General features: G+C 33.7%; 1 protein-coding gene across 1 annotated transcript; it reads left to right on the forward strand.

Moving 5' to 3' along the window:
- The first annotated feature begins 1,655 nt into the window (after positions 1-1,655).
- LOC114301550 (protein CYSTEINE-RICH TRANSMEMBRANE MODULE 4) lies at positions 1,656-2,985 on the forward strand. Its single transcript, XM_028246495.2, has 3 exons — positions 1,656-2,111; positions 2,247-2,418; positions 2,798-2,985. The coding sequence occupies exons 1-3, from the start codon at positions 2,081-2,083 to the stop codon at positions 2,841-2,843; spliced, it is 249 nt and encodes an 82-aa protein (XP_028102296.1). The 5' UTR covers positions 1,656-2,080; the 3' UTR covers positions 2,844-2,985.
- The last annotated feature ends 14,469 nt before the right edge of the window (positions 2,986-17,454 follow it).

The raw sequence follows: 17,454 nt of genomic DNA on the forward strand, positions 1-17,454 counted from the left end.
TTTATTTTTTGTTTTTAGTCAATGGGGAGACGACATTTCACTGGGAGTTGTCAGTGGGGGTCACCCACTAGGGGTCGGTAGCACGGCTCTTTTCTACCTGATGTAGTTTTTCTCCCTTATTTTCCATTTAATTTGATGAATTACAACAATTCCTCTTTTTCAAAAGAGAAAATTAATGATCATTCATCTTTAATTTTGGATAGTAGAAGTGATTTAATATATTTTTTCTTACTTGTTAAGATCACTCAATAATATTATTAGAGAATTTTTAACTCGTTATAGAGTGATTTTTTTATGAAACTATAAATTTTGTCTTTGAAGAGTGGAAAAGAGAAATTTCTCAATGGAAAAAAAAAAATTCTCTATAAAGAGCTGAAAATGTTGAAAAATCCCAACTATTAGGGATGCAATGAGTTCAGTACGGTTGGTATTTAGGTAAAAAAATTCACCGAACCGATAATATCGGTTTTATTATTTTGAGCACTATTGCTTCTCCCATCAAATTTTACGGAACTAAACCAATTGAAGCGGTTCAATTCAGTTCAATTTAATCAATTTAAGATTTTTCAAACTTGAGTCACTTTTTAGTATAGTTACTAATTTATATAAAAACATTAAATATCACTTCAAACATATCAAATCCATCCATTTAATAAATACTTTTCAATTCCTAAATTAACAAAAATGAAACAAAAAAAATTAAAAAATACTAAGGTTTTAAGAATAATGAGTTAGAGTTAAAATTATATATAATAATAATTTACAAATTTAGGTTATAGAGATGATAATGTTAATTAACTAAGGTTAATAATTTATTATACTTATTAATATAATTGTATTATTAAATTATATATATATATATATATACATATATATTAAATACAATATATGTTGAAATGGTCGATTTTGATTTAGCTCAGTGTACAAGGTGCTTGAACCGATATCAAATCGAACCGAAAATCAAAAAAATCAAATTGAAAAATCGAACAGATTGATTCTTATTAAAAACAGAACAAATATAACTGATTTTGTCCGGTTCAATTTTTTCGATTTTTCTTGCATCTCTACGAATTACTATAAAAATATTACATATTTTCTATCTCGTAAAATTCTAATAATAAGGATTTTAAATTAAAAATCACTTTTTAAAAATTGTTCTTGTAAAAGAGATAAACATAATTGTAATGAACATCCCATTAAAAAAAATAAAATTAAAATAAAAGTGGCAAGTAACACTTTATTTTATTTATATATTTTTTTAATGGGTCCTTTTGCTTTTTTTTCTTTATCTATCGCCTTCCTCTACGCGGCATCGCCGTCCACGTCAGGATAGCCTGCTCTAAGCACAAAAAAAAAAAAAGTCAACAACTCCACCCATCTCCGTCCCCACCTTCATTTAAAGGGTCTCTCTCTAATTTTATGTTTGGTTGAAAGATTTGAAAAGAGATTTAGAAAGAAAAAAAGAAAGAAAAAGAAAAGAAAAAATATGTAAAATTAAGTAAAATATAAGTACATTTTATTTATATTTCACTTAACTTTTTTCTTTTCATTTTCAAATACTTCTTCAAATCTTCTAACCAAATACAATATAAAAGAAATTACTAATATAAATAAATGACAGAGACTTCTGTTTTTTCTTGACTCTCACAACACATATCAATAAGTGAGAAGAAAAAAAAAAACAAAAAATTAGCTAATCTTAGGTCAAGTTTGGCTAAACTAAAAAAGTACACTTATTTTATCTTTTTATCTTTTTTTAGTCACATCAATCAATATTTTCTCTCTATTTTTTTTTATACATAATACAAGAAAAATAAAAAAATACACTTATTTAGTCTTTCTAAACTTGGGCTTAATACATTAAAGTCGTAGGAGTCAAAAGAAAAAACTGTCTCAATCTTTTCCCTATAAATACCCCACCACGCCCACGTCTACATCTCATCCTTATATCTTCTCCGCCCTTTTAATTCCAACTTTCTTCACCTTTGCAACCCCAGCAATCCCCATTCTCTCTCTCTCTCTCTCTCTCTCTCTCTCTCTGTCTCTCTGTTGTGCTTAGATTGTATTTGTAATCATCAACATGAGTCAATACAATCAAAACCAGCCACAGGGTATATATGCTTTTACATCTTCATTTATTTACTTATTTATTTCTCTCTGATGTGAGAGATTTTTTCTAATTTTTCATTAGTATTTAATTTGATAGTGTGTTAACTTCTTGAATTTGTTAAAAATAATTTTGGCAGTATCATATGCATATCCTGCACCTAGCAGTACTGCAGCAGCAGCTGAGGGTCCCTACGTGGTTCCACCGCCGGTCGGTTATCCGATGAAAGATGGTCAATCTCAACAACCCCATAACAACCAACCTCTTCCCTACAAAACTCAGTCTAGGGGCGACGGCTTCTGGAAGGGATGGTCAGTTCTTTCTCTCTCTCTCTCTCTCTCTCTCATCTACAAGACAGAGACAATCATAGTCCTATAATCAAATTGAATTTGTGTTAAAAATAATGAATGATCTCTTTCATCTATTTTTATTTTTTTAAATTATAAACGAAATTTTATCATATTGTTACGATTGTCTAAATATATATATATATATATATTTTTTTTATGAATAATCAGTTTAGAAAATCCTACAATCTAATCGATTATCGACGTCGGTCCAACACCTCCAATTATAAGTCACTTTTTTAAAATCGGAAAAAAAAAAAAAAAAAGTGTATGAATCAGTTCTTGACTATACACATCTAATATGATCATGTACTAATATGATGTATTCTATTCTGTTATGCAGTTGTGCTGCCCTGTGTTGCTGCTGTGTCCTGGACGCATGTTTCTGAGGATTGATTGATTTGTATTTTCATAAATGAGTATTATTATAGAGAGACTTGATTGGTAGTTTTATTTCTAGTGTATTTGGATTGATATTATTTGTGTAATAATAAGAATTGGATTGTTTATTATCCATCGGCTGTTTCTATATATCTTTGTGGTCCTTCTTGTAAGTGTATTGTTCCATTAGCCGATTACCTTGTTTGGTATATATGTTTCATCAAATAGCAATCCATTTGTCAATTTTTAAGTTGTCTCAATTAAATTCAATTGATAATACTCCTTAATAATTTTGACAATAATTAAAGGTAAAATAGCCGTGGTAGAAGGACATAGTGATGTGGGAAGACGAATGCCAGAGTGAAAAATGATTTGAACCATTTTATCCTTAACTTTTATTCAATCTGTTAATGAGTGTTATTAATTGGAACAAAGTGACACAATATAAAAAATTAAAACAATTAGTTTAGAAAATCTTACAATCTAATCTAAAAGTCGGTCCAACACCTCTAATTATAAGTCTCTTTTTTAAAATCGAAAAAAAGTATATAAATCAGGTCTTGACTATACACATCTAATATGATCATGTACTAATATGATGTACTTGTGTATTCTGTTCTTTTATGCATTGTGCTGCCCTGTGTTGCTGCTGTGTCCTGGACGCCTGTTTCTGAGGATTGATTGATTTGTATTTTCATATATGAGTATTATTATAGAGACTTGATTGATTGTTTTATTTCTAGTGTATTTGGATTGATTTTATTTGTGTAATAATAAGAATTGGATTGTTTATTATCCAACGATTGTTTCTATATCTCTGTGGTCCGTCTTGTATAGTGTATTGTTCCATTAGCCGATTACCTTGCTTGGTATATATGTTTCATCAAATCGCAATCCATTTGTCAATTTTTAAGTTGTCTCAATTGCATTCAATTGATAATACTCCTTAATAATTTTGATGACAATTGAAAAACCTAAGTGATTTATGATTAGATCAAGATTTAATTATTTCAATTGCTAATTAAATAAAACTTACAATCTAAATCATTAAGCACTTACGAAAATGATTTAGATTGTTGTTTTCGAAAAACAATAAATCGACACAAACGATTTTTACGTGGAAAAACCACAATTGAAGCACCTTCAATTGTGATAAAAAATCACGGGCGAAACGCCACTAATCAATCCACTACTGAAGAAAGAAAGATTACAAAATAACAAACAAATTACTCAAACGCTTCCAATTTGTCTTCAAATCTTTTGTATATCTTTCACCACAACCTTCGTCTCGGAATTGATTAGATTGAAGTTGAATCCACAACTTCTATTGTCGAATCAACGACCACGCACAGTATCAAACTCCTTCGACACTCATGCTTGAATCTCCGGATTCCACCAAAGAAGAACACTCTTGAATATGAACAATCAACTTCTTTGATGTGTGCTTGTCAAAAACATGAGTTTAATATTCAATCAAAACATCAAGGAAAATTAGCAAAACACGCCCTAAAACAAAACCCTAGAGCTCCCAAAACAGATCTAGGAGACTTAACCCTAAAATAAGACTTAAACACATATATATAGAAAACTGGGGTTGCGTACTCCGCTCGAGCACAGAACATTCCACTCGAGCGGAGTCACTAAACACGTGTGCGAATAAATAGGTTTTTGCTCGAGTGTTGGAACCCACGCTCGAGCGCAAAATCACACTTCCCAGTATTTTTGCAGACACGCCCAATTACTGAGATAGTGCACATTCCGCTCGAGCACAAATGTTCCCGCTCGAGCGGGAATAAGGAAAAATTACAACTCTATAAAATAGAGTTTGTTTGCAGATTTGGCAACAAAAGGACCTAACAACAATTAAAGGCAAAATAATCGTGGTCGAAGGACATAATGATGTGGGAAGATGAATGCTAGAGTGAAAAATGATTCGAATCATTTTATCCTTAACTTTTATTCAATTTGTTAATGAGTGTTATTAATTGAAACAAAATGACACACTATAAAAAACTTAAAAACAAAATTAAAATAATTAAAATTACATGAACCAAATTAATCCAAGTTATAAATTAAAAAAAAATGGGCTGCGGCCTCCATCTTACCAAAAAAAAAAAAAAAAAAAGGTGATGTAATTGGCCCCGTCAACAAATTAACAAGATACTTATCTCCTACAATTTGTTCACAAAAACTGTCTCCTACATGGCTGAAGAAAGTTCAATTTTCGAAGAATAGCTTGTCATTTATTTCTGCTGAAACATTTCTCAATATGTATGATATGTTGACTAGTATATTTGCTAGCGACAAATGAAATATCAATTTTGCTTTGAATAATACTATACGTAATTTATTTTTTTATTTTATTTTTTCATTTTTAAACACAAAATAATAAAACTCATATCAATAAATATAACAAGTTTATTTTGCATGTTGCATACAATGTGCAATCGAACTGATACATATATTTATACTAGATCCATATCGGGTACAATTTTTGAAGTACCCAGTTTCATAACACGGAACATTAGTAATTTTATTTAGCAGATAGTGAACAAGTCATATAACAACACTCCAAGAAATGGAGACCTTTATTCAAATTTTTGTTTTTTTGTTTTGAACCTTGATAATGGAACTTAAGCTGAGAACGAAGGAGTTCATACTCCTAACCACCCCCACGGGCAATGGAGGACTTTACTTGGATTGGATATTTATTATGTATTCCAATCGATTATCAGATATTTCATTAAATTTGAATAAAACTTTGATATGATACAATACACTCTAACCCTTTCATCAAATCTGGCCGGTCATCTGTTTAAAGTAAATTTTTATCAAATTCATCCCAAAACTGTTTGTCCGGGAGAATGTCTTGGAGGACATCCGGGCGAATAGTCACCTCCAAATTAGATTAAAGGATAAGCGCTCAATTCATTTGATAAAAAAAGTATTGCTTCCTTCATTTGATACTAAATTGATGAAACTGTTGGAGTACCGTTTTTATCAAATTTTCAGATCTGATGAAGGATTGGATTGTAAGATTTAATAATACATGTAACCATAATAATAATGCGGAATTAAACTTTACAGGATCTTGAATTCAATACAACTCAAGAATAAAACGAATATACCTTTGTCAGCCATTGAATTAGAGAAGTTGAGAAAATACCCCTTAGAGTTGAACCTTTAATTTTGGCTCACCTTCTTCTCTCTGTCTCTCTTAATTAGGATGACTATAAAACTTAAAGTGATGGAAAAATACTCATGATATGAAAGGGGAGTTACCCATCCTTATATAGAGTCCCCTCCTTATATAGAGGAGAGAAGAGGGCTAGATAAACTCTATCAGAAGAATTCCTAATTCATCAAGGTTTCCTTCTTATCTTAGAAGAGTGATTATATTAAAATTCTATTTACTGAACTTGATCTCAAATATTGGCTTTATCTATTTGTGGAGTCCAAATAAATTAAAACATGTGGAAAATATGTAGGCTATTGGGCCACACTAGAAAAATAAATCCAACATTCTCCCACTTGGCCCATTAAGCCGATTATGATGCAATTATGAGTTTTCTTTTAAAAAATATGCAACTTAAAAAATTTTGACTCATTGGATTCCACACTAAAAACTTTGACATGTGATCACGAATTTTAAAAAATAGCCAATAAGTTCAGATATATTAGAAACTATAATACTGTGATTACTTCAGATCACCAATGTGAGTCATAGCGGTTATATAACATTTATGTCATATTTCCTTCTATGCACCACACCATTGATAACCTTCACCAACCCAGTCCTTTATTGGGATATATAATTATTTGCTTGAAAGGCCTCTGTAATTTGTCTTGTTAAGACATTTCCTGTTTATCAATATTCAAAATAATGTGTACACACACTTTTAGAAACAGGAAAAACAGAAACAAAATTATTATTGCGCAAATAGTGTCAAAAAATAAGTACTCATGATTAACCATACACATCAAGGGTTGCTTAAAAGACCCATCCTGATAACATGCTCTTTGTATGTCTTTGGTGGCAATCCCTTTGTGAATGGATCAGCAATCATAAGAGAGGTGCTTAAGTTTTCAATTAACACTTGTTGTTTCTGGACTCTCTCTCTAACAACCAAGTACTTTACTTCCATGTGTTTGGAACCACTGGAGTATTTTCCATTCTTAGAGAAGAAAACTGCTGCGGTATTGTCACAATATATCTTCAGCGGCCTGGCAATTGAGTCAACAACACCAAGTCCTGAGATGAAATTTCGCAACTATAAAGCATGATTTGTAGCCTCAAAGCATGCCACAAACTCAGCCTCCATAGTAGATGAAGCAATAGTGGACTGCTTCACACTCTTCCATGAAATTGCTCCACTAGCTAGTAGAAAAACAAAACCCGATGTAGATTTTCTACTATCAAGGCAACCAGCAAAATCTGAGTCTGAGTGTCCGATAACTTCCAACTGTTCTGATCTCCTATAGGTGAGCATATAATCCTTTGTTCCCTGAAGATATCTCATAACTTTCTTTACTGCTTTCCAATGTTCCATTCCAGGATTACTTTGGAATCTTCCCAACATTCCAACTGCAAAACTAATATCTGGCCTGGTACATGTATGGGCATACATCAAGCTCCCTACAGTTGATGCATATGGAATGTCCTTCATTTATTTTCTTTCCAAGTCATTCCTTGGACATTGTTTTTTACTTAATTTATCACCCTTCATGATGGGTGCATCACCGGCTGAACAAAACTGCATATTGAATCTCTCCAAAACACGATCAATATATCCTTTTTGAGATAGTCCTAGCAATCATCGAGATCGATCCCTAAAGATCTCTATGCCAATAACATAGTTTGCCTCACCCATATCGACCATTTTAAAGTTCTTGGAGAGATATTTCTTGGTTTCATGCAATAAACCAAGGTCATTACTAGCTAACAAAATGTCATCCACATATAGCACCAACATAATGAACTTGCTCCCACTAACCTTCAGATATATGCACTGATCAACTGCATTTTCCTTAAATCCGAAAGAGGTAATGGTATCATTAAACCTTAAATACCATTGCCTAGAAGCTTGTTTAAGGCCATATATGGATTTTTTTAATTTGCAAGCTAAATGTTTTTTACCTTTCTTTGCAAATCCTTCGGGCTGCTCCATATAAATTTCTTCATCCAAATTCCCATTTAAAAAAGCAGTTTTCACATCCATTTGATGCAACTCTAAGTCATAATGAGCTACCAATGCTAGGATGATTCTAAGCGAGTCCTTCTTAGATACTGGAGAGAAGGTCTCTGTATAGTCTATGCCTTCTTTTTGAGTAAAACCTTTGGCAACAAGTCTGGCTTTAAATCGTTCGATATTGTCTTTTGCGTCACGCTTGGTCTTGAAGACCCATTTACACCCGACCTTTTTGCAGTTATTAGGCAATTCGATGAGATCCCAAACACTATTCTGTTCCATGGATTTTAATTCTTCATTTATAGCATTGACCCATTTAGAAGAATCATCACTATTTATGGCTTGTGAAAATGAGACTGGATCTTTGTTAATCCCAATATCAAAATCAGATTCCTGTAGATACACCATGTAATCATCTGGAATGGCAGGCTTTCTTTCCCTCTGAGATCTTCTCAGAATTGCCGGTTGTGGTGGTTCTACAATATTTTCAATGGTGGTATTTTCATGAAGTGGTGAAACATGAGGTGGTGAAGGATTTTCATCATGTTGTTCGTTTTCCTCAGCCTGTGGAATAGTCTGAGGAACAACAACTTTTCGATAAGGGTCAAATGTTGGCACATCTACCCTAATTTCCTCGAAATTCACCACTCTTGTTTTCTCACTCCCACTGATTTCACCATTCTCTAGGAATCTAGCATTACCAGTCTCCACTATCCTCGTACTGTGATTAGGACAATAAAATTTGTACCCTTTAGACTTGTCTGGATAACCAATAAAATATCCAGATATTGTTCTTGAGTCCAACTTTTTCTCTTGTGGGTTGAAGATTCTTGCCTTTGCTGGACAACCCCAAATATGTAAGTGTCTCAAACTAGGTTTCCTACCAGTCCACAACTCAAAAAGAGTTGTTGGGATCGCCTTACTAGGAACCCTATTTAAGATATACATTGCAGTTTTTAAAGGTTCACCCCACATTGAAATAGGTACAATTGAGTAACTTAACATACTCCTAACCATATCTTTAAGTGTACGATTACGCCTTTCAGCAACTCCATTCTGCTGTGGCGTACCAGGCATTGTATATTGAGCACAAATGCCTTTCTTTTCTAAGAATTTGGCAAATGGGCCAGGATTTTGGTCTGACTCATCATATTTACCATAATATTCACCACCCCTGTCTGATCTCACTATTTTAACCTTTATATCTAATTGTCTCTCGACTTTAGTTATGTACACCTCAAGGATGTCAACAGCCTGAGACTTTTCATGAATTAGATACACATATCCATAACGTGAGAAGTCATCTATAAATGTGATAAAATATTTTTCACCACTAAGACATGGGATGTTGAGTGGCCCGCAAATATCTGTATGAATTATCTCAAGAAGCTCATTACTTCTTGTGGCACATTTCTTGGTGTGTTTGGTTTGCTTTCCTTTAATGTAATCTACACATATCTGAAAATCAGTGAAGTGTAGGTTTTCCAAAATCCCATTCTTCACCAATTTTTCAATTCTATTTCTGGAGTTATGCCCTAACCGTCTATGCCACAAGATCGATGATTTTTCATTAATTAGACCACGTTTTAAACCAATATTCGAATGCAGAGTTACTAATGATTGTGCAAACTCATGATTTAAGGTAATTTTATATAAACCATCACATAAATTACTAGAACCAATCACTTTTGAATTAAACATTAAATTGAGTTTTCCACAATCAAATAAAACTGAATATCCAACACGATCCAATTTGGATAACGAAACTAAATTCCTAGAAATTGAAGGAACATAAAAAAGTGTCTTCTAGATTCATCTGATGACCCGTCTCTAAGATCAGTCGATAGGTTCCTACAGCTACGACTTCAGCTTTGAGACGGTTCCCCATATAGACAAATCTTTCACTTTCCTTCGGTTTCCTGGTTGAGAGGTATCCCTACATGTCATTTGTAATGTGGGTCGTGGCCCCAGAGTCAATCCACCACGTATTAGAAGGTACTTTAGCAAGATTTGATTCATAACAAACAAAAGAAAATTTCTTACCTTTCTTTTCGAACCAAGCCTTTCGCTTGCTGCAGTCTTTCTTCACATGTCCCTTCTTGCCACAAAAGTAGCACTTGACAGTGAAACCATTCTTAGCTTGATTTTCTTCCCCAGGTTTATTCTTTTTCTTTGGTGGATTTTTCTTTGATTTTAAAAACTTACCCTTTTTTTTCTTTATAGCTCCATGAGTTACAGCCAATGCAGTTTGACGTCCTTCCTCCCTCAACCTCACTTCCTCCTGAACACACATATTAGTCAGCTTATTCAAATTCCACTTATCTTTATTGGTGTTATAGTGAATTTTGAATGCGCTGTATTGTGATGGAAGTGAGTTGAGAATAAACTGCACGAGGAAAGTTTCACCAACTTGCATTCCTAAAGTTTTAAGCTTTGCAGCTTTGTCAGCCATATTGAGGATGTGATCCTGAACTCCTCGGTTGCTATCATATTTCATTGTTGTCAATTCAGCCATAATAGTGCCAGCAAGTGACTTGTCAGCAGATCTAAATCGATCTTTAACAGCTTTTAAGTATTACAATGCATTAACAGTTTGAGGTAAGGAGGTCTTGATGTTATTTGCAATGGTCATCTTCATGAACATCAAACTGAGTCTATTGGACTTTTTCCAGGATTCAGAAAGGGCAACTTGTTCTGCAGTACTATATTCATTAATGTCTGCAGGTTTATCTTCAAGCAATGCCATATCGAGGTCCAACACACCCAGTGTAAACTGAACATGTTCATACCATTCCGAAAAATTCGAGCCAGTAAGTAGAGGGACGCCCGATGCAAGAGAGTGCAATGAGGTGGGAACTTTTGCTGAAATAAGATAGAACAATATACATATTAAAGCTTTGAGAATTATGATGAACTATTGATATCACATAAGTTTTTCCTTTGGGCAAAACTTAGGTATATCTATTGTCCATTCGTCAAGAATCACTTATGTAGGTCTAAAGTAATTTATGCAATTTTTCAGCTAGTCATGTTACCTTTGGGTATTCAATTCTGATCTTTCAAATTACATAAGTTACATTATCCTACCAAGTTCATAATTATTTGAAAGTGACTCTCCTTTAGGCTAGTTTCAATCTCCTAATTATAACTGCAATTGAGAATATTATCGACCTTAATGTTACCCTTTTTAACAATTCTTTTATGTAGTTCTATATTCATAAGTTTTACAAATCTAGGCCACTTTGGCAGCTACTAAATTAGTAAACCCTATGAATACGGAACTAACCAACAATATTCTCTATTCATTAATTTTGAGTTATTTAATTATCATTAATTCAATCACAATTTTAATGAGATCACTATTTTTATGATTTCTAAAATTTCTTTTATGTGATTGCTATTACCAATATAATAATAATAACTCTGGATGAATAGGAATATTTATATATGCATTATAACAATCATGAATATCTAAAATAATGGTTAATAAGAATTACACCTAATATGAATTAACTACTTTAATATTTAATATTCAATGTCATAAAATTATATCATGATATCAATTTCAAATCATGAAAATATATAAATATTTGACAATAATAAACAATAAATGTGTATAATTTAAACAAAATAAAAACATAATCCTCTAATGATTTAAAATTAGCATTCTTGGATGCACATACAGCGGCGTCGAAAATAGAGCAGTCACGGAAGTCACGCTTTGCTTCCCTCTTCATCACTGCCACTTCTGCCCCATATACATTCCATTCACAACCACAACCACAACCACACACCACACCAAATAAATTAGATGATTACTTCTTTATTATAAGACCCATATTATGAAAGTGATTCATGTAGATAGAAAGTGGTTTAATTTAATACTTGCGAATCTAACTCGCCCAATTTAAACATTGGGTGAATAAATTGAAAAACATTTTATACATCGGAGATTAGATTGACACAATTTAAAAATTGAGAACAAAATTGAAATATTATTATACATTGAGAACCAAATAGACATAATTTAAATATTGAGGACTGAAATAACACAAGACTCATATTTTAGGAATCAAAACTGTAATTAAGTCTTTTTTTTTTATTTTAATTTACATAAAACTTTTAATCTCATTTTCATCTGTAATTTAGTAATACTTACTGTATAAATCTACCAAAACTATAGGATTGGGTGTATTTTTTCAAATTTCAAACTAGATTAGTGTAATTTAACCTAATTAAATTGTTAGGTCCCAAAATTTGGCTTTTTGACTTTTTAGTTATTTTAGCTTAAGGTTAAAAAGACTCGTTTGGGATGAACTTTTGATTTTTTTTTTTACTTTTGTAAGAAAAATAAAATGATTATAATTTGGATGTGATATTTTATTTTATTGACTTTTTAACTTATTTTTGTGATTACCTTAACCTTTTAGTACAAAAAAAACTTTATACCAAACAAGGATTAAAATATAGTTAGTAATTTTATTATTATTAATATTTTGCGAAAAACTTTATGAAGGATTTGACAGAATCTCATGCAAAAACAACACAAGTTTATTAAAAGAAGATGGGAATTTAATACTTTAAAACCGACCTAGTAACAGTGATGCTCTTCTTTGTCGGGGCTCCTTTTTAATATTCTATTCGTATAATTTGATTGTTCATCCATTTTTTACTTGCATCAATAAAAAAACACAGCTAATAACAAAGAGAGAGAAAGAAGAAGAGAGAAAATCACGAGAAGCCAAGAGAACGATAAGCAATAAGAGCCCAAACAAACTATTATCCACGCTTAGCTCTCTAAATTTGTTCTCAGATGTCTTTCTTTTTTTTTTTTGTTTTTTTTTGTTGTGAAATAAGAAGGCACAAAACCCAGCATTTATAGGGTGGAAGGTATGGAATCTGAGAGACTGCAGATGACAAGGGCAGCCATGGTATTGTCATAAGCAAAGTTTCAATAAGTGGTTGTGGTCGTCGTAACGATTGTGACAGCGCGGTTGCGGGGAGTGTAAAGGACATAGCGTAATGATTGTGATAATCGGAATCGTAAATTTTTAAAATTTGCATACAATTTGAAAAAAAACTTATTGATACGCATATATATATTTGTCAAAATCACATTTATTAGGGTTTAAAATAGATTTGGATTAATTTTTGTTAAATTTTAAGTATCATATTTTTAAATCAGTATAAAATCAGTTTTTTCCATTTTATTTTAATAATTAATGACTTGAAGAATAATTGATTTTAAATGTCTATAAAATTATTTTTGACCAATACCTGAACTAACCAAATAAAAAAAATATTTACAATTATTAAATGAAATGATTATTAAAAAAAAAAATTATGCCATAAATAAAAATTATTTTTGAACTAATGATTTTTTTTAAAAGATATTTTTTTTAGACAATACTTTACAGCTAACTAAATAAAATTATTTACAATTAAGTATTAAATAAAGTTAGGGGTGAGCAGCGGATATACCGATCCGCCAAAACCGACCGAACCAAACCGATCCGCCGCATTTTGGACGGATGCGTGATGACGAGCGGACGGTTGCGGATTGATTTTCTCAAATCCGCCAATTTGGCGGACGGATGGCGGATTTGAGATTTTTTGGCCGCAACCGAACCGCCAAACCGCCAAATCGCGAGCACCCCTAGGAATTTATAAGACTTTGTATTTTTAATTTGTTTAAATATTATATTTGTGTTTTCAATTGAAAAAGAGTTTAAATATTCTGTTGAAAAAAAGTTTTCAACTTGAATATATTTTTTGAATGGAAAAAAATAAACGTATTATTCATATATATTTTTTAGTTTTTAAATGTAACTCTAAAAATAATAAATAGAAAATATGATATATGCTGGTTGGTTTTTGTTTTCAAAAACATATGTAGATGTAACAATACAGAGACATTCAATCTCTACTACTGCTCTGTTCATGGTTTTGGTGATTTGAATTGTTATTATATTTTAAGAATCACAGATTGTAATACTTTATGGGGATGAATCATACTGTGATTGTAATATGTGAATGAGGCATGCAGTGATCATGATATTCTAAAGTTTCAAACTTTTTTTCTTTGGATAAGGCATACAGTGATTGTAATATTTTTTTAAGTCATTGACTGTAATACTTTCTTTTTCTTTTTTTTCTTTTTTCGTTTGAAGAAGTGCACAAGTTGAATTATGTTGAAAATTTATAAAATTTTAAACCGCCAAACCGATTCGCATCCATCCGCCAAACCGCCAATCCGCTCAATCCACATCCGCCGGATTGGCGGACGGATGCAGATTGATTTTCTTCAATCCGCCAATCTGGCGGACGGATGGCGGATTGGAGGTTCCGTGACCGCAATCGACCCGCGCCCACCCCTAAATAAAGTGATTATAAAAACAAAAACTGTGCCATAAGCAAAAATGATTTTTAAGCTATTGATTTTTTTTTTTTAGACACCACATTATAATAACAAAATAAAAATATTTACAATTAAATATTAAATGAAATGATTATAAAAATAAATACAATCACTGTTTATATATATTTTTATTTTACATGTTAATGTAATGAAATAAAAATTTAAAAATAAATTATATTAAAAAAAATCATCTACAGTTTTTTCTTTGGGTTTAGATCACTTGAGTATTCATTTTTTTTTTGTAAGATTTTTTTTTTTTTTGAAAAGGAAATTATTCAAAATATTATAATAGTATGTAACGGGCCGTTATGACCGTTATGGTACTGCTGCGACTGTTACATATGTGAATTGATGTCACACTACAAAAGTAAGTGTAACATGTAGTGCTTACCACCATAACCATTATGTAACTACCGTAGCCGTTATGTTTTACCGCTTTTAAAAACTTTGCTCACACGTGTGTTATGTATATTACAAACATATTTTATATATAAAAACTTTTATAGCGAATGATGTAACTCATTTGTGGCCGTGTATTGAAAATTAAAAAGTCTATTATCGTGAATCGTAATTGTGGGGCATATTTTGTGAGTGACAACACGTGGCCAAGATGACGCCGAAGTGTCAGCCGAGATGTCATGTGGCATGGTCCTGATGCTGAGGTGATCTTGGCTAGGCCGAGATTATCTTTGGAGATAGCGGAATCCAGAATAAAAAGATAAGGGACAAGAATCCTAGAATAGGGGAGGATCTCAGTCTGGACAAAGATAGAGCTCTTAGGGAGTCTATCCCTATCTAGTTGAGAGTCCAGGATGGGCATTGAGCTTGAGTCCATTGAAGTGAGGCTTCTACAGGGATTAGGTCAGTGTTGGCTATAAAAACAGTGTACCTCCGTGGGTCTCAGGTATGTGTGATATACAGTGAGCAGTAAGTTCTTTCTTATGAGTTAAGTACAATTTGCTATCTTTGAAAGATATATGATTATTGACTTAAGCGTTGAAGTGCCACCGGGGGGATGAACCACAGTCGAATTCTTATTTTTCTGTGATAGGTTGTTCGAGCTTAATCTATTCTGCCAGTACTCTCCAGCTAATTTCCTCGTTTGGTTGTGTGGTCAGAAATCAACACCCACAATTTGAAGCCATTTGTGGGAATGTAAGGAGAATAGATGGCCAACAACGAGGATGGAGAAAAGATTGGGGACGACATCCCTAGTGGGAGTGGTAAACATGCCAATCTAAACATGGAACAAGAAAACCGTAATGAAGGAACACGGGATCAGAATCCCGGAGAGAAAGACGTCGGCCAAGAGGGAGACGCATCAAAGAAAGTAGGCCGAGACGAGTATTACGATGAAAGCGGCCTCCAGGTATGGAAAGATAGATGCCTGAGGAGGGACGGCGAGATGAAGGGAATAGCAAATACCTTGGCAGACCTGCAATCTGTTGTCAACTTTATGATGCAGAACAACGTTATGCAACTACCATTTCCATTGAAGGACACGCCGATTCCAGTAGCCAAGAACGACGCCCAGAATCGGGGGCATAAAGCAATCTTAGTAGTCCCTCAGCATGACAAGGTGAAGGAAGGCTTACATCGGCCATCATAGGATGTCAGGCGAGCAGAGTCAATAAGAGGAGAGTCTTAGAGGACACCTTGTACCAACAGAACTTCTGTCAAGGAACATCGGCATCTTCAAGGGAAGGAACTTTGTTTTGACACGGTGAATGGAGAGAAGTCCAAGAGGACACATAGCGACACTAGGAGCAGTGCACCAAAAAGGCTGAAATCCGTTGACAGCTGAGCTCCTGGTTGGACTAAGGAGGATTCGAGGGACTACCTCCAGAGAAAGCGGCAGAATGCCGAGGTCACACCACCCGTCAAGCCAAAAACGTCGTTCTCAGTAGAATTGGATAGGTTTGAGGCCCCAAAAGGTTCCATATGCCGAGATTCCAAATTTATGACAGTAAATTCGATTCAAACTTTCACGTCGGTTTATATCTGAATTCAATGGCCTTTGTATACCAGGAACGAACAGTTGTTGTGCAAGGTGTTCCCCTCATCCTTTGGGAAAATTGCATTGGATTGGTTTCACAAGTTGCCGAAAGGAACTATGAAGAGTTAGGAAGGCCTGGTCGAGATGTTCGTGGCCAGGTTTGTCAGGAACAAGTTGCAACTATTAAGGGTAGACTCCCTGATGGCTTTGAAAATTGGTGAGGGTGAGAGCCTTAGGGCTTAAGCTAAAAGGTATTATGAGGTGTTCAAGCGAATACTAGGATGGAATCAGAAGTTGGCGGTCGTATCTTTTAAGAACGGCCTGGAGGATGATTGCATGCTTCGGAAGTTGCTAGCAAAGACTCTGCCAAAGAGTGTGGAGGAGCTAATGGCAAGAATCGAGAAATATTCTAGAGCAAAAGAGAATACGCTAGGAACGAAGGTGTCGAAGTAGGAGAAAATAAATAGCTTGCCGAAGCAAGGCTGAGGTAATACTAGCTTTAATAGGCAAGAAACAGGACTGAGGGCTGCACAGGCAGTCACCACTGTGTTCTAGATCTCGGTTTATAAAGTTCTAGAAAGGATCAGGAACCAACCATATTATAGAATGTTGGAGAAGATTCCTGGCGAATTTATGGAGAGAAGTCTTGGGAAGCACTATGCTTATCACAATGAGGAGGGGCACTTGACTCAAGGGTGCAGAGCCCTAAAGACGCATTTGGAAGATCTGGTCAGATGGGGTCACTTGAGAGACCTGGTAGATGAGGCCAGAACGAGGGAAGAGCAGGCGAGACTGCCCCAGGCACCACCTCCACCACCACCACTAGGGGTGTGCGCGGTGCGGTTCGGACGGTTTGAGAGTAAAATTACAAACCGAATAACGGGTTAGCGGATTAACAAATTGTGGTTTGGGCGGTTTTTGGCGGATTGGCGGATTGAAGAATATTCTTACTAATTATCATACATTTGCATAATATATAACACTAATTTGTACAATATTTTTTAGACATATAACAC

This window comes from Camellia sinensis, chromosome 8 (genome assembly GCF_055761805.1).
Source record: "Camellia sinensis isolate YWXY chromosome 8, ASM5576180v1, whole genome shotgun sequence".
Classification (NCBI taxonomy): domain Eukaryota; kingdom Viridiplantae; phylum Streptophyta; class Magnoliopsida; order Ericales; family Theaceae; genus Camellia; species Camellia sinensis.

Bases quoted from the DNA above. Each gene is read 5' to 3' on its own strand.
- LOC114301550 (XM_028246495.2), top strand. From the start codon at position 2,081: ATGAGTCAATACAATCAAAACCAGCCACAGG. The intron at 2,112-2,246 runs GTATATATGCTT...TAATTTTGGCAG, and splicing joins CAATCAAAACCAGCCACAGG to TATCATATGCATATCCTGCA. The intron at 2,419-2,797 runs GTCAGTTCTTTC...TCTGTTATGCAG, and splicing joins GACGGCTTCTGGAAGGGATG to TTGTGCTGCCCTGTGTTGCT.